The sequence below is a fragment of the Neovison vison genome, chromosome 2 (genome assembly GCF_020171115.1).
Source record: "Neovison vison isolate M4711 chromosome 2, ASM_NN_V1, whole genome shotgun sequence".
NCBI lineage: Eukaryota > Metazoa > Chordata > Mammalia > Carnivora > Mustelidae > Neogale > Neogale vison.
In genome coordinates, this window is record NC_058092.1 from 211917760 (window position 1) to 211942478 (window position 24719).

At 40.4% G+C, this 24719-nt stretch overlaps 1 protein-coding gene and 1 pseudogene across 1 annotated transcript in view; both read left to right on the forward strand.

The window, feature by feature from the left end:
• Positions 1–796: 796 nt before the first annotated feature.
• LOC122899283 lies at positions 797–2692 on the forward strand (annotated as a pseudogene).
• Positions 2693–6202: 3510 nt separating this feature from the next.
• ABCC2 (ATP binding cassette subfamily C member 2) overlaps positions 6203–24719 on the forward strand; it is a 75335-nt gene continuing 56818 nt past the window's right edge. Inside the window, exons 1-3 of the mRNA XM_044240300.1 lie at positions 6203–6264; positions 7908–8081; positions 24451–24576. Of these exons, the coding sequence (XP_044096235.1) occupies positions 6232–6264; positions 7908–8081; positions 24451–24576 (333 nt within the window). The 5' untranslated portion in view covers positions 6203–6231. The remainder of the gene's footprint in view (positions 6265–7907; positions 8082–24450; positions 24577–24719) is intronic.

Below are 24719 nucleotides of genomic sequence, written 5' to 3' on the forward strand. Positions count from 1 at the left end.
AATGTTCTTTCCAACTGAAGTATCTCTATGCAATGAATTTAGTGTACACATCTTGCACCAGTATTAAGGAGGGCACGTATTGCCTGGAGCACTGGGTGTGGTACATAATCAATGAATCTTGGAACACTGAAAAACTGAAATAAATTAATTAATTTAATTAAATTTTGGAAAAATAAGAGAAAAAAAAAAGACATTTAGAGACTATTAAGAAGAGATTCAGGAGAGATCATTTTACATAAGACCAGCAGAGGGAAGGCCAAGATCCAGGTTTCCTGACTGCTTTCCATCCTGCAATCATTCTTAGTACGGTCTTTACACATCAATGATAACACGAAAGGAGAGTCCACAGAACACTCGTCTGATAGAATAGGAGCATCCCTGCAAACTTGCATGTATTGACATAAGCAGATCACATCTTCAGGGCACTAAGACAGCTTGATTTGACAGAAATCACAAGTAGGCAGAAGGCAGGCACAAGAAAGGGGGAGGCAGGCTCCCTGTCCAGCAGAGAGCCTGATGCGGGGCTCGATCCCAAGACCCTGGGATCATGACCTGAGCCGAAGGCAGAGGCTCTAACCCACTGAGCCACCCAGGCGCCCCAAGACAGCTTGATTTAAAGAAATCCTACAGGGTATCCTCAGGTAAAGGGAATCATCACACTCTTTTAGTCTTTGATGGTAAATTGCATATACATTGTATCATAAAATCTTGGAAATCTAGTCAGAACTTCTCCCCAGAACATCTAACTTTTTTCCAGTGTTCCCTACCTCATAAAAGGGTAGAAGGACACCTGACAATGTTTCTACTATACAGCTATAGAATATTCTTCTTCTTCATCATCATCATCATCATCATCATCATCATTTACTTAACCCTTGTGAAGATCAGTTTCCTAATTGGTGAAATTGTAATAAAAGTACCTATCTCATAGCATTATTATAAGGATTAAGGAAGACAAAATTGTTAGTGTCTAACATAGAAATGTATTCATTATTTAAGAAACATATGTGAGGTTGACATATAATAGAGATTCACTACGTGGGAGTTATCTTAATGCCTGTAAGTCATTGATACAAATGTTTCAGGTGCTGAAGTGACTGCGGATCCACTTGGCATGACAATAAAGCTGTCCCTCAGGTTACATAATTCTGTTCATCTCTTTGAACTACACATTTTGTAGTTGTCCCACAGTTCTTAGCTATTACATGGTTTCTCAGTCTAATTTCTCATCGCTTTCCAGTTTTAGCATTCTCTATTGAGATCTCCTCAAGCTCAGAGATTCTTTCCTGAGCTATGTCCATTCTACCAGTAAGCCCATTAAAGGCAATCTTCCTTTCTGTTACAGTGTTTTTTATCTCCAGTATTTCAATTCTTTCTTTAAATTTCTATCTCTGCTTACATTGCCCATCTGCTCTTGTATGTTGTCTATTTCATCCATTAGAGCCTTTAGTATATTAATCATAGTTGTTTTAAATTCCTAGTCTGATCACAGCAACTTCCCTGCCATTTCTGAATCCAGTTCTGGTGCTTGCTCTGTCCTCCAAACCATTTTTTGCCTTTTAGTGTGCCTCATAAACTTTTCTTGATAGATGGACTTGTACTGGGAAGAAGGAACCACTGAAAATAGGCCTTGAGTGCTGTGGTGGTAAGGTGTGGAAGGAGAGGAAGTGTTCTCTGGTCCTCTGATTAGGCTGTTAGTGAGCCTGTGCCCCTGGACTGTGAACTTCACAAGGGCTTCCCAGCCCTCTCCCTTAGATGGAACAAGAAAGGTAGAATAAGCTGGATTTGGGTATTTCTCTTCCCCCAGGTTGGTTAGGCTCTGATGACACCCCAACAAGTTACGTTCTAGTTAAAGAGCATCTCCTGAGAGCAGACCTTGTTAAGAACAGAATGCTCTGGTGTATTTCAAATGGCTTCAGCTCTCCCCCTGCCAGAAGCAGGAGAATTTTCACCAGTATTCACTGTGAGAACCTCCTAAAGCTCCTGTAGGAAAACCTCACAGAAGTGTCTGTAAGGTGGAGCTCCCCTCTGACTGAGTCCCCCTGGGTTGTTTTTTTGGTTTTTTTTTGTTTGTTTTTTTAATCTTTCAGACTTGACTGAGACTTCAGTTTGTCATTAGGCAGACTGAGTAACCCAGTTCTGATTCGTAAAGAGGGTCCAGCAGCAAATGAACACCTCCTCGGAGCAATTCACAGAACTGCTTTCTATTGATTTGATTAAAATATTTGATGAAAACGAGCTGGAGTTGCTGATGTGCAACTTTGGCAGTGTGGGCATGAATGACTGGGGACAACATTCTATTTATGGGATAGGCTACTGCCCAAACCCTCCTGACATTCCATGGTTCTGGAAGGCTGTGCTGCTGATGCTTGCCAAGAAGTGTCTCTGGTTACCACAGTGTGTCACAGGGACATCCCAAGTACCTGTCTATGAATTTGCCTCACCTTTTTATCCCAGTGGTTTTCAGTGGTTCACAATAGAGCAATACTGGAGTTCTGAAAAACTTCCCAGAGCTCACACATGCTTTAACTGCCTTGACTTAGCTCCATATGAAAACTTTGAAGATTTATGAGAAGAATTTCTCATGGCTGTGGGAAATGCACAAAGATTTGAAGAGGTCAGTAGTACTCCCTGCCTCGGGGTGCTTGTTTATAGAGTGAGTCCTGCTTGTACTTTCAAGCTTGCCCAATAGACTTGGCAGAGACAATGGCAGAACCGTTGCAAGTGTGGCTCCGAGAGCAGAGTCTACCCCCATGCACTTACCCAAGTTCAGATGTGGGAAGCCAGTCATAGGTCATGTCCCTGCATGACATGACATTTCTACTACAAATTATCAACTGGATGATGACTACACTAATTATATTTCAGGAGGACTTTGCCTATTTGCGTTGTACTTTTGTTGGCAAAGCCAATAAGTATATCAGCTCAAAAAAAAAAAAAACCTCTCAGTGACTCCACAACTGTCAGACACTTTAGACTCTTATCAATTGGTGAATTATAGTTCAGGATTCTTTACTCCAGCACTGGATTGTGTAGAGGTTTTAGCTCATGGGGTTTTGTTCTATTAAGTTGTGATTCTCTGCATTGGCTTGTCTGTCTTTTCAATCTAGGGGCAGCATTTTGCTGTGTGACCTCACATCTCTTATTGATCCAAGAAGAATTGTTGATTTTTCAGTTTACTCAGCATTTTACTGGTTAGGATGGAATGGTAACTGCCAAGCTCATTACATGCCAGACCCACCCACTTCTTTTTTCCTTTAATAACATCATATGTTTATTCTGTTCCTGTCAGTATATATCCTATAATCTCAGCATTTGTTCTGATGAATATTTAGATCCTCCACCATCTCTTTTTTTTTTTGGCTACTCAAATTGTTTTAAGCACAAATGAATGCAATTTCTGCTCGTTTAAAAACATGATTATAATTTCTATCAGTTATTTTGTTCCTCTTATTTGCAATAGACATGGGGGATTATATTTTATCTATAGAAAATAATTCCACTCACATCATTAAGTCCTCTCTTTGGTCTCAACGAACATTTCCAAGCACAGCCAATTTGCTTTCACAACTACTTGCTAGACAAGCGCAGTCAGCAGATCCTCCACCTGCTAGAAAGATAGAGGATTGACATGGTTCTCAAGGAATAACTCAGATATTTAGTTAAACGTTTGTGTGCTAGTTTTTTCTTGCTTGAGGAAGATCGTCATTACACTATTGGCAACAAACAAAGGCAAAAGCCAGGACTTATAAAAAGGAGACAGGAAGGAAGGAAAACACACAGTCTGGAGAGAATGAAGGTTTATTCCTGATTAAGCTAATTTGCTGGAGGGCATCACACAGGCCGGTATGGAAAGTCTGGTGTGGAGCAGGCCAGCTGGGTCACCAGGGAAAACGATTTCAGATTTTTATGACTTTTCTGAAAAGCCTTTGTTGGAACTTTGCCATGGGGCATGTGTGACCAGTCATCCAGTATCTGCCCATGTACTATTAGTATCACTGCTTTAGGTCAGCCAGGTGTGTACTATTTGTTTCTCTTGCCAGAATTTCTCATTTCCCCGCTTTGGTCAAAGTGGCTTCCCAAAGAATGGATTCAACCATGAGGATTTCTTTTTCTTTGCGTTGCCTTTTTTTTGAGACAATATCAGTTGGATGTCAGCTGGGGATCATGGACATACAACATGTAAGCATTCTGATGTTCAACAATGGAAGCACATAACAGGTATGAGGATGATCACAAATCCATAAGAAACATCTCACATAAAACCCATGTTTTTATCCGGGTTTTATTCATGCTTTTATACATTTATGTGGTAAGTATGATGATGCCATCTGATTACATAAGAATAGTTTAGAATGTGCACATTGAGTAACTGGAAAATGTTGTTTTTGGTAAATAGTAGCCAGTATCCATCCAAATATATCTGGACACCGTAAGGCCTAACTCAATTTTAACACTGTTACAGGCACATAGAAAAGTGTGGGAGTTTATCTTATGCTTATCTTCTCATAAGAAGAGAACTGAGTGAATGTCCTAATAAAAGTTATACATCTTTCAGATGTTAATAATTCACAACATATCCACTGGTACTAGTGAGTAAATGTTACTATCATTTGTGAGTTTAAGTTTAACTATACCTTTGGTATAGTTAACTTTAGGCCAGGCATTAAAGTACACATGAAATATATATGTATATATGTATACATTAAAGTATACATTATGCTCTTGTTAATTACTCTCTGTAGGTATAGTCTGTCTATAACCATAGGACAAAGAAGTGTTTTTATGTGTTAGTGACCAAAATGGTTTCACATGATCCCCCAAATGATGGCATTTGCACTTTAATATGTTGGCCAGCGTGTGTATGGCTGCCGTTAATTTAGGGTGACCTGATTTTAAAAAAGCATTTGCTTTACTAGAGGAGGGAGTAAAGGGGAGTTGTCTAATGGGTATTAGAGTCTCAGTTGGGCAAGATGTACAAGTTCTGGAGATTGGTTGCACAACGATGTGAATATACTTAACACTACTGAACTGTATACTTTTAGGAATGGTAAAATTTTTGTCATGTATTTTTTACCACAATACCAATAATTACTTTAAAATATTATTACATAATACCTAATAATTGTAGAAAAACCAGAAGATATAGACAAGCAAAAATGAAATCCACCCACAATCTTAACAGCTAAGGCTAACATTTCGTCGCATTAAATAAATAAATAAAGAAATAAGTGTGTGTGTGTGTGTGTGTGTGTGTGTATCACACTATATATGCTATTTTAGAACTTGGCTTTTTTTTTTCCCCAATTTATTTATTTTCAGAAAAACAGTATTCATTATTTTTTCACCACACCCAGTGCTCCATGCACGCTGTGCCCTCTATAATACCCACCACCTGGTACCCCAACCTCCCACCCCCCCCGCCACTTCAAATCCCTCAGACTGTTTTTCAGAAATAAAATCTATACTACTTTTAAGTATATTTTATGTTCTATGGTCTTTTTTTAAAAATTGATTGATTGATTCTAGAGTGAGAGAGAGCATGAGCAGGAAGGGCAGAGGGAAAGAGAGAGAAAGTGAGAATCTCAAGGAGACTCTTTGCTGAACATGGAACCCTACAAGGGGCTCAATCCCATGACCCTGAGATCATGACCTGAGCCAAAACCAAAAGTCAGGTGCCTATTCTGACCTCACAAGACTGTACCACCCAGGCACCCCTTAAACTCTATGGTCTTAAAATCCAAAGGAGTAAGATATTTCACATTCCTATAAATTCTAAGGCCTTAAAATGGATGTGAACCTTCATGTTTAAGGGTACTTGCCCCTCCAGTGATGCTTCTCTTTTTAGGTCATATGTCTTCAAGAGAAGGAATGGGCTCCTCCACTCGTGAATTGTCCGCCAGCTCTGCTGACATTTTTCAATGTTTCCTTTTATGACCATACATACAGAGGCTTCTGGTACTTGGGAAATGATGAGTCTACCTACCCTTAGGGCTCCTCAATCTTGAGTCATGTGTCTCTCTACTGGGATATTGTAAATAAACATCTGAGTCAGGTTAATGAGTAAACTGTTAAGATGAAAGGTCAGGAGACCTGGTTTTATTAGGAACATCAGAACATCAGAATGGGAGATAACGCATTGCTGCTTACAGTCCAGTTTCTCTGAGGAAAAGAGTAAATAAAAAACAAGAGTCACAGGAGAGTCTTCATTCCACAAGAGCTCCAGGAACCATGCTGGAGAAGTTCTGCAACTCTACATTTTGGGTGAGTAATAATACTTATTTTCACTGTTGACTCTTCTCAGACTCAGAATAGTAGATTAACCTCAGTTGCTACCAATAAGATCTAAAAGAGTTAGAGGGGCAGGTGGTCTAAAGCTCAAGAGTTTTTTGGTTTGGGTTTGTTGTTGTTGTTGTTGTTATTTAGGTTTTGGGTTGGGGGGCTTAAGAAAAGATATGTCATAATATCTCCAGAGGATATTCTGTGTGGAAGAGGTAATGGATGTATTCTCTACCATATATTTATTGTTTCCCAGACTCTCTTCTCAGACTAGCTAGCCATAAAATTGTGTTCTCTGAAGAGAAATGGGGAAAAGGCTTCCAATTTCAATCATGTTAGGAGGGAAAGTTGTTGTTGTGGAGTTTGGGGGGTGGGAGGAAGACGAGAAGACCCAAGGTTGAGTCTTGCTGATGTAGAAATGAATATCCTCTGGAGACAGTTCTAGAGGGACTGGCAGTTAGTGGTATGGAGTAGAAGGTGAGGCCAGGGATACAGATTTGGGCATCATGAGCACTGAGACAATTTTTGAACGATTAGAGGAGAGAATTTCAAGTCAGGGTGAGCAACAGTACCAAATGGCTTAGTGGAATTGAAAATGAAAAGGAACCTAGATTTAGTGATTCTATGTAAGTGTGGTCTGCAAATGTCTAGCATCAGAATCACATGGAGGGCTTGTTAAAATAGTTAAAATATCTTAGGGAATTCTTCTGAATTCTAAAGTTAAGTAACTTTATGGAGTGATAAGAAGAGTGGGAATGAGATAGCAGAGCAGTCAGTTAACACTTCACATCCTAGAAAGAACCTGGGCCCCAAGGGCCTCAAGGCTAGGACGTGTTTACCACAGGAAGGTGGGGCTTAATGGGGCCAGGATCTTACCAGGCCATCTTTGGGGAATTCTCTCTGGGAATATCTGACAGATCATCTTGGTCAGGGGGCCACAATGTTTGTTTTAAAGAGTCTGTGTGAACAACTATACAAAAATAACTTAAAAATGTTTATGAGGAGAGAAAAATCTACCCTCAAAAGACTCAAGAAATAACTGGTAATCCCTAGCCTCACTTCACAAGACACTTCTATCCATTGCAGAATGTAAAGACTAGTATAGACTTATTGGGGACGAGCCTTCCTTCTACTGGTGCTCTACAGCTCCTAGGCCCAAGGTCCCCTAGGTTCGAATCACCGTAAGCCCTCTGGCCCAAGGAGGCGAAATGCCATAGTCTGATGAAAGCATCCTGCTGCCTGCATGTTTGAACATCTGTCAGGGAGCATAATTAGTGCTAGAAACGAAAATAAGAACAAGTTTCTGTATCCCAGGGAACTATTTGAAGAATAGTCTGTCCCTCTTCTTCCCATAACTTGGCAAATGCAGTGGTGAGGTTTACTTAGAGTAGCTGGTGAACGAAAGGTTCATAAAGGTTGCAATGACCCAAAAAGTCATTAAATGTTGATTTTGTATCCATGGAGATTAATAGGAAAATGCATCTAGGTAAAGGGTCAGGTTGGCTATGGATATAGAACGGAATTAAAATTGTTTGGGAACAGGGGTGGAGGTGGAGGGTTCCCTCACACGGGTTTTCTGTCTTCAAAAAATGAGTATATTCAATAATCTTTCTGTTTTGGTCCCCCAGAATTCTTCATTCTTGGATAGCCCAGAAGCGGACCTACCACTTTGTTTTGAGCAAACTGTTCTGGTGTGGATTCCTTTGGGTTTCCTTTGGCTCCTGGCTCCTTGGCAGCTTCTTCATGTGTATAGATCTAAGATCAAGAGATCTCCTATAACCAAACTCTACCTCACTAAGCAGGTATGGGAACTCCACTATTTTCTAATTACTTGGTACAGGGCAGAGACATTTTTTGATGGTTAAAGTGTCTGCTTCCTTATCTTTAATCAGCTTTCCTAAGACAGGCAGTCACTGGCCCCATGTCATATTTCTTAGTTAAGGTAACTTTAATTTTTGCATAATGATGACTCTTGGGGTACCTAGGTGTTTCAGTTGGTTAAGTGTCTGCCTTCGGTTTGGCTAATGATCTCAGGGTCCTGGGATCCAGCCCTATGTCGGGCTCCCTGCTCCCTGCCCAGCGGGGAATCTGCTCCTTCCTCTCTCTGCTCTACTCCCCCGACTTATGCTCTCTCTTTTTCCCTCTCTCTCTCTCTCAAATGAATACATAAAATCTTAAAAAATAGGAGGGTAGTGACACTTAAATCTTATTGATAGCAGATTTTTTAAACACCAGTGACAAGTAACCAATCAGTCAAATATTTATTGTCTTTTTAATATTTGAGAAGCAAATACTGGATGACCCGTCTTGAGACTGTTTGAATAACTCAGGAGACTGTAATTCAGTTGGCACCTACAATGCGGTAAAAATAAAATGCACCATTTTCTCTGTACCATTCAGGCAACCTAACCATCATTCATCTCCCATAACTTGGGTCTGAAATAAGGCTTCCATTTTCCCAAAGTCTTCCATGAGTCCCTGGACACTCACAGTAGAGTGAGGTATGGTGAGTGCTCACAATGACATGCTTGAGTAGGGAAATATGGGAAGGACAGGAACTGCAGGAGAGGCCCAAGAGGAACTAGGGGAGGAACTGGTCGGCCAGTTGCACTGATAAATGCAGAAAGGGTCTTGTGGGAACCAAGACATTCAGTTGAGTTTGAAAATCCACCTCCTAAACTCCACCGTCTGCTCTTTTCATTATTTCTTTTGTTGTTGGTGGTGGTGGTTTGTTTTTCCCTATCTCTCCTGATCTTTAAACTGGATTTAATTAAAAAGATTAATTAGATTTGATGTTTTGTGAGTGCACATACCAACGACCTCAGGTTACCTGGAATCTAAACAGAAGGAAAGAACTTGGCTAAATGAAGTGGGATTTTCATTGACACTCTAAGGCAGGGGCTGGTGGTGAGCTTTGTTGGACCCTGGACAGGAAAGAATAGTCCCTGAGAGTAGGGGCAGGGTCACTGTCTCCTTTGTTGATCCAAGTGCCAAGCACAGGGCTTAACACTCAGTATGAATTTGTTGAATGTTAATATTAAACATATTCTAGAAGTAGAAGTGGAGTCAAGAATGTGTTAGATTCTGAACATTGAACAACTTGCTTTAATACCCTTGCGAATGAGTTAGAGACCTCCGAGAAAAGGCTGGGAATGAATAAATCAGTATCACAGTACTTAATCATAGTACTTAATTAACTATAAGAACTTCTAACTTAAAAAAAAAAAAACCAGCTTTAGGGCACCTGGGTGACTCAATGGGTTAAGCCTCTACCTTCGGCTCAGGTAATGATCTCAGGGTCCTGGGATCAAGGCCCGCGTCGGGCTCTCTGCTCGGCGGGGAGCCTGCTTCCCCCTCCCCTCTGCCTGCCTCTTTGCCTACTTGTGATCTTTCTCTCTCTCTGTCAAAGAAATAAATAAAATCTTAAAAAAACAGCTTTATTGAGATATAATTCACATACCATGCAATTCACCCATTTATTTTTTAAATTAAATTAAGTTAAATTCAAATTCAATTAATTAACATATAGTGTATTATTAGTTTCAGAGGCAGAGTTTAGGAATTCATCAGTTATATATAACACTTGGTACACGTTATATCACATGCTCTCCTGAATGCCCATCACCCAGTTACCCCATCTCCCCACCTCCCTCCCCTCCAGCATCCCTCAATTTGTTTCTTATGGTTTTTCTCCCTCTCTGATTTTGTCTTATTTTATTTCCCCCCTTCCCCTATGATTCTCTGTTTTGTTTCTTAAATTCCACATAATGAGTGAAATCATATGATAATTAGCTTTCTCTGATTGACTTATTTCACTTAGCATAATATACCCTAGTTCCATCCACATTATCACAAATGGTAGGATTTCATTTTTTGATGGCTGAGAAATATTCCAGTATGTGTGTGTGTGTGTGTGTGTGTGTGTGTGTGTGACATCTTCTTTATCCATTCATCTATTGGTGGACATCTGAGCTCTTTCCATAGTTTGGCTATTGTGGAAATTGCTGCTATAAACATTGGGGTGAAGGTGCCCCTTAGGATCACAGCATTTATATCTTTTTGGTAAATACCTAGTAGTACAATAGGTAGTTCTATTTTTGACTTTTTGAGGAATCTCTATACTGTTTTCCAGAGTGGCTATACCAGCTTGCATTAAACCAGCAGCATAAGAGGATTCCCCTTTCTCCACATCCTCAAAAAATCTGTTGTCTCCTGACTTGTTAATTTTAGCCATTCTGACTCGTATGATGTGGTATCTCATTGTGGTTTTGATTTGCATTTCCCTGATGCTGAGGGATGTTGAGCATTTTTTTCATTTGTCTGTTGGCCATTTGTATGTCTTCTTTGGAGAAATGTCTGTTCATGTCTTCTGCCCATTTCTTGACTGGATTATTTGTTCTTTGGGTGTTGGGTTTGTTGTTATTTATAGATTTTGGATACTAGCTCTTTATCTGATAAGACATTTGCAAATATCTTCTCCCATTCAGTAGGTTTTCCTTTGGTTTTCTTGAAATTGTTTCCTTTGCTGTAAAAAAGCTTTTCATCTTGATGAAGTCCCAATCGTTCATTTTTCCTTTAGTTTCCCTTGCCTTTGGAGACTCAATTCACCCATTTAAATGTAATTTTTAGCATACTGATATATACAACCATCACCATAATCAGCTTTAGAACAGAAACAAACCTCCTATCTCCCCATCCTCCTTAGTCCTAAGCAACCACTAACCTATTTGCTATCTCTAGTTTCCCTATTTCAGAGATTTCATAAATGGAATCTTATAATACTATATGGCCTTTTATGGATGGCTTCTTTCGCTTAGCATAAGATTTTCAAGGTTCATCCATATCATAGTATATATCAGTACTTCTTTCCCATTTTATGCCTAACTTAAATTCTATTATGTGGGTATAATACATTTTGTATAACTTTTATAAATACAAATCTTTATAGACAAAAAGAAAATAAATGTATTGACTTTTTTTTTCATAGCTAATAATCCACTCATCCTTGCTCATAGTCTCAGGAGCCCCATTCCTAATTTATACTTTATTTTTTGCCCTCTACCCTGAGAGTAACAAGCACAAATGAGCTGCCTCTTAAAATTTTCAAAATAATTGGTCTCTTCTTTAAAAGTAGAAGTATAACTCCTCACATAGTAAAACTTTACTTCTATGAGAACCTTCTTTTGGGCTCACTCCTCAACTTGATTTTATTTCTCCATTTCTCGCTTTTGGGCTATTTCTCTCTGACTTTCCTGAACTGTCTATACTTGTCTGAACTAAGTCCATTTGCTTGACCAAAGTGAGAGATTCTACAAGTTTGTTTGTTTAAAGATGCATCCTTACAGAAAGGACCTGATGCACAGTAGGTAACTGAATGAATTGAATCACAAAATACATGAATGAATGAATGAGCTCAATCCCAGGGAAACGAAAAAGGAATTTGGTTCTAGAGGTTGTGGAAGTGCTGAGGTTAGAGGAAGGAAGATGTGTGGCAAAAATAGACTTGGTGTTGAGCCAGTGAAATGTGGAAATCATCTTTAGTGATTGCAGAATATAACATAGAAGATTGCGAGCCTGTTCTGGTCAGCAGTGTTTCAGAGAGCAGGATCAAGATTAAGTGGGTGGAAGTTATTCCAGGGAAGCCTACTTTGGCTAAGTATATTGAAGGACTTTCTAATAATACTGACTTTCTGAAAATAGAATAGACTGCTGGGGGTCATATTGCCTGAAAATATTGATGCTGAAGTTAGATGCTAATCTGCCAGCCAAGTGATAGAAATAGACACTCTACAATGGATAGAAGATTCAACCAGAGTGACTATCATTCATAAAGCTCTGAGAAAAGGAGGACCTTGCAGAGATGGAGAGATATTAAATATGGCCAAAGCACTCTTCTCTCTTTTTTAATACCAATGAGATTATGTTTCCTTAAGAAGCTTAGTAAATTCCATATGCACTTGAAGCTCCTCCAATAAATCAGAGATCAAAGACAAGGATTATTTCAGGGCAACCATAATATTTCCCTGATCCTATTTAATAAAAGTGTGTGCATGTTTCTGATTATAAAAGTAATACATGGTTGAGTGCCTGGGTGGCTCAGTTGGTTAAGTGTCTGCCTTTGGCTCAGATCATGGTTCCAGTGTCCTGGGATCAGGCCCCATATCAGGCTCCCTGCTCCACAGGAAGTTTGCTTCTCCTTCTGCCTCTGGCTCCTGCTCCCCCACTTGTGCGCTCTCTCTCTCTCTCTGTGTCAAATAAAGACAGTCTTTAAAAAAAAAATAATGCAAGATTATTATAGGAAGTTTGGAAACTCTAGGGAAATAGGAAGCAAATTAAATCCATTGACCGTTGTTATCATCCTGATACACTCCTATTAACATTTTGGTATGTTTCCTGCCACTCTCTTAAAAAAGAAAAAAAAAGAGCCAAGAAACACAAAATGAAAAGTTAAAGTCTATTTCTTACCCTTCTATCTCCTAGTACCATTCTCCAGAGACCTTCATTTAAAATTATTTTAATGGTTACCTCTATATCTGTAAATAATGTGTTTATACCTGTATTTCTTTTTTTTAAATTTATTTATTTTCAGAAAAACATTATTCATTTTTTTCACCACACCCAGCCTGTATTTCTTGATCAATCACCTTTAAAAAAGAACAAAAAGCATGGAGGACATGGGGAGTTAGAGAGAAGGGGGTTGGGGTAAATTGGAAGGGGAGGTGAATCATGAGAGACTATGGACTCTGAAAAACAATCTGAGGGGTTTGAAGCGGCGGGGGGGTGGGAGGTCGGGGTACCAGGTGGTGGGTATTATAGAGGGCATGGATTTCATGGAGCACTGGGTGTGGTGCAAAAATAATGATACTGTTATGCTGAAAATAAATAAATTTAAAAAAAAAAGAAATACAATTTTAAAAAAAATCTATTTCTGCCCTCCATGCAAGACAAGGAATTCAGTTCATTGGCCCTACCCTCACCTTCCTTTTCTTCTTCTCTTTCTGTCTTTTAATTTTGTATTATTGTTTTCAGTTCTTCTGTTGGTTACCCTTATTCCTAAAGATGATCTGCCATCAGTTTTAGACTCGACATCTTGATACCCCTTTGTGTAAACTGAGAGAATTTGTGCTCCCCTCCCCCAGTTCTTGGATATGAAGAAGATCTTCAAATAAAATTTTCAGAGAGAGCAACAGTAAATAAAGTCTCAAAGTCCTTGCTTTCTGCAAATGTTCATCTGGATATGGAATGCTAGCTTCAAACACATTTTTTTTTAACTCCAAAGATGTTGTCATATTGCTTCCCAAAATCTGTGCTACTGAGTATCTTCTGTAAAAGCCTTTATCCTCTTTTTTTTCCTTGATGTCTTGAAATTTCATGAGTCTGTTTACATGGATCTTTTCTCATTCAGTGGGTTTGACGCTTTCAACCTAAAGACTGATGTCTTTCTTATCTCTGAGAAAATGTTATCTATTAGTCTTTTTACTTCCTTTCCTCCAATTTTGAAATTCCATCTCTTCAGAACTTCTTTTAGGTTGGTTTTGGACACTGAATTAATTTTCCTTCTCAACTTCTCTCTTTTTAAAATTTGTTTTTCTCTTTTCACCTATGTTCTGAGATATTCCCTAATTTCTTTTCTTTCAGTCATCCTAAAGAGCCTTTATTTTTGTAATCATGGGTTTGATTTCTAAGAATTATTCTTAATTTCAGAATACACTAAAAAAAATCAACCTATTAATGGATGCAATGTCTTCTCTGGTCTCTCCTAAGACATTAATTTTAAAAATAATTTAGGGACGCCTGGGTGGCGCAGTTGGTTGGACGACTGCCTTCGGCTCAGGGCGTGATCCTGGAGTCCCGGGATCGAGTCCCACATCGGGCTCCCAGCTCCATGGGGAGTCTGCTTCGCTCTCTGACCTTCTCCTCGCTCATGCTCTCTCTCACTGTCTCTCTCTCGCAAATAAATAAATAAAATCTTTAAAAAAAAATAAAAATAATTTAAAGTATTTTCTGTTCATTTAATACTTTGTTTGTTTTGTCCCAGAATCAGTTGTTCTGTGTAATTATCTTGGCCATCTTCTTTGCTAGTATTGGGTTTTCTCCACCTTCTGATGGTTATTACTGTTCTTTTTGCATTTATAAGCAAAGGACTAAGTTAATGAATATATGTGATGGGAGCAGATCCCTCTGCCAATCTGTAAGACATCTCCCCCCGGGTGGCCTCTCCTTGAGGGAAGGACTGCTTTTGAGCTCTGAGTCCTGGACAACTGTGTGGAACTATGGCTTCTCCCAAGAGCAGGGGGCCACACTGGACTTCTCCACCCTTACTGCATTTCCTCTGGGGCACCAAGACACTCACTATCTTCTCATTCCTCCTCAGGAGAGCATTCTGTTTCAGAGAATTACTTCTGTTTTAGCCTGATTGGGGCGGTTGTGGCAAGTAGAGTTTCAGTGGATTTGTGATGATGGGTTGGAAGTGGGAGAAACAAAGAAATGACTGGCCTAACCGTACCAGTTCTGTGCACAGGGCTTCCATTAAGACTCTGATTTCTGTCCTTTTTCCCAGTCTTACTCTCAGCTGGTGCTGACTATAAGGAATAGATTTCTGTGAGTGGAAGATCTCACTGGCAAGTCACACCTGTTAGCTGAGGTGATGAGGAACTGATTCTCTTACATAACAAGAAGACCAGAGGCAGTGCAGCCCCAGGACTTATTACTTTAGAAGCTCAACAACCTCAGCAGATAGCTGATTATTTTCATCTTTTCCTCATCAGCTCAGCCTCTCAAGCCAGTTACTAAACTAGCACATGATGACAAGGTGGCTGCAGTGGCTCCAGGAATCACACCCTCAAGTCAGTGTCCAAAGGCAGATAAAGACAGCAGGTGCTCCTATAGATCCCTTAAAAAATAGCTTTATTGATATATAGTCTACATACCATAAAACACACCTGTTTAAAGTGTACAATTCAGTGGTTTTTAGTAGACTCACAAAAATGTGTGAACATCACCTCTTTCCAATTCCAGAATAGTTTCATTATTCCAAAAAGAAACTCAGTTCCTATTAGGCAGTAACAACCCATTCCCTTCCCCCTCCATCCTTCTCCCCTAAGCCCTAGCAACTACTAGTCTACTTTCTGTCTATGGCTTTGTCTTTTCAGAACATTTCATATAATGGAATTATATACTATGTAGCCTTCAGCACCTGACTTATTTAACATAGCAAAATGTTTTCAAGTTTTCCTCATCTTCTTTTTTTTTTTTTTAAGATTTTTATTTATGAGAGAGAGGGAGAGGGAGCACAAATGGGGGAAGGGGCATAGGGAGAGGGAGAAGCAGACTCCTCACTGAACAGGAAGCCTGATGTAGGGCTGGATCCCAGGACCCTGAGATCATGACATGAGCAAAAGGCAGACACTTGACTGACTGAGAAACCCAGATGTCCCTATTTTCAAGTTTTATATATGTAATGGCATGAATCAGTACTTCACTCCTTTTTTTTATAAAATACAGAGAACATGAAATTAACCATTTCATCCAACTTAAAGTGTAAGATGCAGTAGTGCTAAATACATTCACAATGTTCTGCAACCATGACTGCTATCCAGTTCCAGGATTTTCCATCACCCCAAGTGGAAACTTTGTATCCATTAAACCGTCATTTCCCTGTGCCCTCCTCCTCTTATCCCTTGGAAATCTCAAACCTGCTGTCTGTCTCTATGTCTAGACTGGATAGTTCATATATAAATGCAGTAATACATTTGTGTATTTGTGTATTGTGCATTTGTATATTTGTGTATTTGTGTATTAAGCCAGCCTTGTGTGTCTGGCTTCTTTCATTCAGTATTATATATTCAAGGTTCATCCGTAATATATCAATATTTCATTCCTTTTTAAGGCTAAATAATACAATATTATAGATACATCATGTTTATTTGGGATGGACATGGATTTTCAATTTTCTTAGTATAAGTATTATACTTACATACTTAGTATAAGTATTATATACTTTTATACTTAGTTTAAGTATTAGAATATGTATATACATATGAGTAGAACTGCTAAGTCATATGGTAGCTCTACGTTTGATATTTTGAGGAAATGACAAGCTGTTTTCCAAAGTGGCTGTCTCCTTTAAATTCCTGCAAGCAGTGTATGGGGGTTCTAATACTCATTCTCACCAGTACTTGTCATGGTTAATATTTTCAGTTATAGCGATCCTAGTTGGTGCAAAGAGCTTACTATGGTTTTGACTAATGACGTTGAGCATCTTTTTGGATGCTTTTTGGCCATTTGTATACCTTCTTAGGAAAAAACCTATTCTTTAAATAAACCCTTTGACTATTTTTTAATTGGGTTACCTGTGGTTTTTTTATTTTTATTTAATTTTTTTAAAGATTTTTAAAAATTTATTTATTTGACAGACAGATCACAAGTAGGCCTAGAGGCAGGCGGGGGCGGGGGGTGCGAGAAGCAGGCTCCCTGCCGAGCAGAGAGCCCAATGCATGGCTCTATCCCAGGACCCTGGGATCATGACTTGCCTGAGCTGAAGGCAGAGGCTTTAACCCACTGAGCTACCCAGGCACCCCACCTGTGGTTTTTTATTGTTGACTTGTGAAGAGCTCTTTACGTATTCTGGATCTATGTATCACTTTGATCAGTGAGAAAAACGTTTCCCAGAGTCCCCAGAAACAAGTTCCCCGCTAGCTGTCCCCTAGTTCTCTTCGGCCAGAATTGTGTTGCCTGCCTATGATCCAGGCAGTTACAGGCCAGGAGAATGGGACCATCATGACTGGTTTTAACTCACCTCATGGGGTTGGAGATGGGTCCAGCTTCCACCTGAGCACATGGCTGAGCTGAGTGGAGTAGATATTTTACAAAAAGGGGGAGGGGTTCTATTAGGAAGAAGAGAATAGCTTTGAGTAGGGAACTCTACCATCGGTCACAAGAAACTGGCGGGTGAGGCCAAATAGGATGTGAGAAGGTTGTATTTACAAGGGAACCTGGAGCTTAGCAGCCAAGGGTTACCACTCCAGGCTTGAAGGGACGAGGATGGGGGTGAATCTGGGAGGCAAGCTACAAACACAGCAACGACTATGACTATACCAAAAAAAGCATGCTTGCTTTTTGACTTCTAAAGCTTTTCTGGTCTAATGATCTTGCCCTTCTCGGTGGTGTGGGGCTGGAGGGGGCAGGGGATGTCCTAGGGAGTGTCCGCTATCCTGTTCACAAAGGTAGGGACAAGGGAGTGGGGAAGAGACCGTGCATGAGTTACTGTGGGTTGTTGCTTGGCCATTGATCTGTGCCTTACAATAGTCCACGGAATGAGTGGGGGTAACAGGTGAGAGAATCCTAACAGACCACAGATGCATTGGCTTTGGAAAAGGATAAATGAGCCACATGTGCTTCTAATACAGACATTATGTTTGAAAGAATTCAGCGTCAGAAGGAATGGTTAGAAATTAGGATGGTGGGGCACCTGGGTGGCTCAGTGGGTTAAACCACTGCCTTCCGCTCAGGTCATGATCCCAGGGTCCTGGAATCGAGTCCCACATGGGGCTCTCTGCTCAGCAGGGAGCCTGCTTCCTCCTCTCTCTCTGCCTGCCTCTCTGCCTACTTGTGATCTCTCTCTGTCAAATAAATAAATTCTTTAAAAAAAAAAAAAAGAAATTAGGATGGTGCAGGTGCACAGGCACAGACTAGCATGCACTGAAGGGAGAACTACTCTATCTTTATTTTTAATAAATTTATTTTTAAAATTTATTTAATTGACAGAGAGACAGTGAGAGAGGGAACACAAGCAGGGGGAGGGAGTGGGAGAGGGAGAAGCAGGCTTCCGACTGAGCAGGGAGCCTGATGCGGGGCAGAACTATTCTATCTTGAGAGAATTGGGCCCCTAAATCTTGAGATCCCTGCGGTAAGGACTCCTCTTCGATTAAGACAAAGACTTTTTATGTGTGTGGTTAAAATAAATCTTTATTTTACAAAATTAAAAACATAAATGATACATACACTCCTCTTAAATACAGCTTATAGTACTTGACATTTCTGAAGCATTTGAAATGGAGTTTTCCATAAAGAAATTAAAATTTGTGTATTAAGAAATTAAAATTTGTGTATTTTATTTATTTTTTCTTGAGGAGGGAGAGGGGCAGAGGGTAAGGGAGAGGGAAACTTAAGCAGGCTCCAGGTCTGTCTCATGACCCTGAGATGATGACCTGAGCCGAAATTAGGAGTCTGAGCCACCCAAGTGTCCCAAGTTTTCCATAAGCTTTTAAAATGCAAGACTATTCATCCTCCTCGGTGGGTTACCAGATTCATTTCCACCATTTCACAGGGGTTTTTGTTTTTTCCAAATTGTCCATACTGTAGTCATCCAAAAACAATACAATGTACTGGGGTTGACCGAGAAGAAATTCCTGCTAGCCAGAAAGTGACTGCAGGAATATTCTGCAGCTAAATTAGTGGCGCTAAGAAGCCACTTCAATCGAAAGGGCCAAGAGAGGGGGTGGCAGCTTGGGAGTTAGGACTGTGGGACACTGAGAGACTGAAAGACCCCGAGGGAGGAGTGCAGGACCTTAGTGTCTGTCCTAGTCCCTATTAACCCAGTACTAGTGTGGCTGCCATGGGGCTGACTTAAGTGAAACCAGGAGAATCTGTCCAAAGGGAAATCAGTTCTTCTTATTTGTAGAAGTTCAATAGGAATGTTTTCCTGGGACGCCGGGGTGGCTCAGTTGGTTAAGCCACTGCCTTTGGCTCAGGTCATGATCCCAGTGTCCTGGGATCAAGTCCCACATCGGGCTCCTTGCTCAGCAGGGAGCCTGCTTCTCTTGTTGCCTCTGCCTGCCTCTCTGCCTGCTTGTGTTCTCTCTCTCTCTCTCTCTCTCTGGCAAATAAATAAAATCTTAAAAAAATAATAATGTTTTCCTTATAACACGACACCATTGGAATGATTGGTTGTATTACCAAGGCCTTGACAAGAGTGTCCTATTTGAGAGGGACCTACATAGACTCAGATATGACCAGACAGCCTGAAAACACTAACGCCAATGGAGCCAATGAATGCCATTGGAGGAGGGGGGCGGGAACCAGCCTGTTACATTCCAGATAGGGTTCCTGGGAGCCTTGCCAGATAAGTAAGGAATGTCACTTCCTGGCAGGTTCATGAGATTTGGGGGAAGAGAGGAAGTAACCCAAATCGATAAGCATCGCAGAGGAGTTAATAGCAAGTATTTGGCTTGGCTACCCATGAAAGCTCCAAATAATGGCTCCATGCAGGGTGGCGGGGGGGCTCAACTTACCACCAGGGAATATCTTTAATTGTATGTAAGGCTGTTTCTTGTTCTTCAAATTCTGATCTATACCCCTTTTCAATAGGAAGAAGCCAGAGTGGTTGTCACCTGTATCTCTCTGGAATGACGAATGATGAAAAGCCAGGGGTGGCACTGGCTCATGGGGGCAGAAACAGCTATTGGGTTATTGCTGGAATAAGATCTGCCATGTCTATTGCCCGGAAAGCCTTTGTCTCACGGGTTTAGCACAGCTGATGTTCCCTCCTGGTGCATCAGGAAATGTCTTCCTGTCACAGGCTACCTCTTAGGCTGAAATTCACAGTTGCTTCATCTGATGGGTCTGAGGAAAGGACCTCTTTCCTGGGCCCCGGGGGACCTTGCGTTGCTGTTATTGCTGCAGTGACCCAGGAATGCAAGTCACCTCTTGCAATCTGGCTCTGGGGTCATCGTGAAGAGTGCTGTGCACAGATGGTGCGGGCCATAAAGACATTGGGGACGGAGTGTAGGAGCGCAGACACTGACTCCGTATCTGGCCCTCCATTTGTTCTCCCCTCTGGCTACTTTAGATAACTAGCAGAGAGCCATTCTGGTGCACAGATAGCACCACTTTAGATAACTATGTTGTAACCTCACCAGCATGACCCTTGCTCTATGAAAGCTGGAGATTAAGGTCTGGATGGCTGTGGAAAACAGCTGCATAGTGCCCTCTGTTATGTGTCTGACCTCCTCCATGATTATCCCTGTGGGTAAGTTAGCTCAGTAAAACTGCCAATGGTCTAGAGTGGCTTGCAGCATTTTTGCATTTGAAAGCAGCTTCTCAGTCTGGAGGATACATTACTGACCCTCCTCTGCCTTCTACCAGCCACATAATCGTTCATCACATGAGGATAACATAACTTGCTTTAACTACTCTTGCAGCATTAATTTCTTTCCACCATTGTTTTAGGTTATTTTAGATGTTATAAATAATTCACTGCTAAAACGGAGATTCTGGTTAAGATTCTGTGCACAAGTATTTATCTGAAATTCATTGTATTTCCTTGGAATAGCTTCCTAGGTAGAATTATTATATCAAAGAATATGAGTGGTTAAGGCTTTTGAAACATGGGAAAATTTTTATAAATTAGGAAGCATTTTGCTGATTTACATTCTCACCTAAGGTGTGTTAGAATTTGTCTCTGCTCCTTTGCCAGCCCTGGGTCTAACGTATTTTTATTTTATGTGTAAAATGGCATCCTTTTGGTTTACTTTGTATTTCTTAAAGGACTAATGCAACTAGTGTGTGTGTGTGTGTGTGTGTGTGTGTGTTTAAGATTTTGTTTATTTTTTTGACAGAGAGAAACAGCTTGAAAGGGAACACAAACAGGGGGAGTGGCAGAGGTAGAAGCAAGCTTCCCACCAAGCAGGGAGCCTGATGTGGGGCTCAATCCCAGGACCCTAGGATCATGACCTGAGCCGAAGGCAGATGCTTAACAACTTAGCCAGCCAGGCGCCCACAAATGATGTTTTTTAATTTGTTGAGCATATTTGTGAATTGTCTGTTCACACCACTTGCTCATTTTTTTAAATGGGCATGTTACTGTATTTAACTTTTTTCCAAATATACTTTTTTGATTTAAATTCTATTAACATATAATGTATTATTGGTTTCAGAGGTAGAGGTCAGTGATTCATCAGTCTTATATAACACCCAGTGCTCATTATGTCACTTGCCCTCCTTAATGTCTATCACCCAATTACCCCATCCCCCCACATACCTCTCCTCCAGCAAGCCGAGTTTGTTTCCTATGATTAAGAGTCTCTTATGGGGCGCCTGGGTGGCTCAGTGGGTTAAGCCGCTGCCTTCGGCTCGGGTCATGATCTCGGGGTCCTGGGATCGAGTCCCGCATCGGGCTCTCTGCTCGGCAGGGAGCCTGCTTCCCTCTCTCTCTCTGCCTGCCTCTCCGTCTACTTGTGATTTCTCTCTGTCAAATAAATAAATAAAATCTTTAAAAAAAAAAAAAAGAGTCTCTTATGCTTCGTCTCCCTCTCTGGTTTTGTCTTGTTTTATTTTTTCCTCTCTTCCCCTATGATCCTCTGTGTTTTTTTTTCTTAAATTCCACATATGAGTGAGATCATATAATTGCCTTTCCCTGACTTATTTCACTTAACATAATATCCTTTAGTTTAATCTATGTCATTGCAAATGGCAAGATTTCATTTTTTGATGGCTGAGTAGTATTCCACTGTATTTAACATTAATCTTTTGAGTAAATCAGGATTACAACTCAAAATTTACAAAAGGTACATGGTCTTCTAGTCACTCATTCTTGTCTGAATTAGCAAGCACTGACCCTAGTTCCTTGGATATCCTTTCAGAGATAAGCCATGCTTATAAAAATGCCTACTTTTCTTTATACAAATGTTAGTTCTTGTGTTAATCTCCATGTCTTGATCCCTCCATTTTAGCACATAAAAATCTGCTTTCTAATGTCCACTCATAGTGCTGTTATTTGGATGTATCATAACTTATGTGCCTTATGTGACAGAAATTTAGGTGGTTTTTAACCTTCTGCCATCATAGGCAATGCTGCAAAAACAAAACAAAACACCCAGAACAACAAAAAAAACTTTGTTCCCCTGTGTGTCTGTAGCATAAGTTCCTAGAAATGAAGTTACTGGGTGAAGAGTATATGGACTCAAAATTTTGAAATAGTGAAAATTATCCTCCATAGAGGTTTTTCCACAGTCTCACCAACTTTTTATCAAACTTTCTGATATTTGCTAAGCAGTTAAGTAAGAAGTGGTATATCATTATAATTTGAAATTGCACTAATTATCACATTAAGCATCTGTTCCTGTCTTTAAAAGCCACATTTTTTCTTTAAACTTTCCATCTTATGCCTTTTACACTGGATTGTTGGTTCTTATCTTGAAATGTTTTCTAGGACTGCTTTATAATGTAAGTTGTTCTTTTTGATATGGGTTGCTCAGTGTATCTCTAATCAATGTGTAAGAATTTAAGTGGAAGCCTGTGGCAAGGCCTGCTCTTTTTCCTTGGCCTGGGTAGCTGGTTAGTATTCTCTTCACCTATTCTCCTCAAATCCTCCTTGACTGGGTTCTCTAGCTCCACCTTGCTCATTTTTAAAAAGATTTTTTACTTATTTATTTGACAGAGAGTGATCACAAGTAGGCAGAGAGGCAGGCAGAGAGAGAGAGGCAGGGGAGCAGGCTCCCTGCTGAGCAGAGAGCCCCATGGGGACTCGACTCCAGGACCCTGAGATCATGACCTGAGCCAAAGGCAGAGGCTTAACCCGCTGAACCACCCAGGTGCCCCTCCACCTTGCTCATTTTTATACCCAATTTACCTAAAGGCAAACATATCTTACCACGTCAAAAGCTGTTATTTTTTTTTCCAGAAAAAAGCCTGTTTCGTGTGAGAAAGCGCAATATAGTATATTATGTACTTGAGAAATGCATTCTCTTCATTAACGTGTCTTTGACTTTATGCCTTGCTAAATAACCACACAGGTCCTACTATCCTACTATAGATGCATTCATGTCCCTCGTTGGTTGGTTTTCATTTTAAGCAGCTCGGTACTTCTGCATGAACCATTTGGGATGAATGATACATGGGAGTGAATAGGGACAGATGGATGGGAGTTGAAGCTATGGGGGTAGGGGAGATGGTCCGAAAGACCCTCATTTTGAGGGCTAAGATTCTGGTAGACCTCCTCTGCGGACGTAGTAATTTTTCGTCCTGATGGGCGGGGGTGATTCTTTAGAATAATATCATGTATAGCATGTCTTATGAGCTCATAGGACGAATATTGATTGGCTTAGATTCCTCCTAGGGTGATATAGTCACAACTGTTTGCAACATTAACTTCGAATCTTGTCTGGGGAAGAGGCTGGGAATAATAACCAAGGAAAGGGAGTAGGACCAAGGAAACTGGAAATCCCAATTAGGGTAAGGGGGCTCCCTTTTTAAATCTATTTTTTTAGTTACCTATTGTTGTATAAAAAAATATTCCAAAACTTAGCAATTTTTTAAAAAGCACATTTTTTCTCACATTTTCTATGGATCAGAAATTTGGGAGCCGCTTACCTGGGTTCTGCTCCAGGGTCTCTCACGACATCGCAAATGATATGCTAGCAGAGACTAAGGTCATCTGAAGTCTTGACCAGGGCTGGAGCAGCTAAGTCTAAGATGACTCACTCACGTGGCTGTTGACAAGAGACCTCCGTTATTTACCAAGTGGATCTCTCCATAAAGCTACTTGAGTGTCCTCCCGATGGTACTAGGAGCTTTCCCTGAAGTGAAGTGGGTGATCTGAGAAAGAGGAGGAAGCCATATTGTTTTTTTTTAAATGTATTTATTTTCAGCATAACAGTATCATTATTTTTTCACCATACCCAGTGCTCCATGCAATCCGTGCCCTCTATAATACCCACCACCTGGTACCCCGACCTCCCACCCCCCGCCACTTCAAACACCTCAGATTGTTTTTCAGAGTCCATAGTCTCTCATGATTCACCTCCCCTTCCAATTTACCCCATTGTTTTTTATGAGCTTCTACCATATTCTGTTCTTTAGAATTGAATCCCGAAGTTAAGTTCACATTCAAGGGAGCAGGTACCAAGATCTCCTTTCTGAAGGGAAGAATATCAAAGAACTTGTGAACATAGTTTAAAACCATCACACTCAGCATTCCTCAAAAACCTATCCTGGCCTCCATTAAACTTCATTCCACTGCTTGAACTACAGTCCATTGCTTGGTATTCATTGATGCCAGAAGTATTTCTTGTGTACTCTGAATCTGTGCATACCATCTTTATTATCTGTTATCAGGAACCATTCTATTCTAAAGCATGATATCCTCTTAACAGTGGTCTTTTTCCTTCTCAGGTGCTTGTTGGCTTTCTTCTTATTCTAGCAGCCATAGAGCTGGCCCTTGTACTCACAGAAGACTCTGGACAAGCCACAGTCCCTGCCATTAGATACACCAATCCAAGCCTTTACCTGGGCACATGGGTAAGTCCTACCTCCATTCCTGCCCTGTTTATCTTCTTCTTATTCATAGCTATCTAGTTGAAATGTACTCTTTTGGAATAAAATTAAGTCCAATTTCATTTATCTTTTTTGAGGGGCCTATGATGAGGCAAAATGTGGTTATA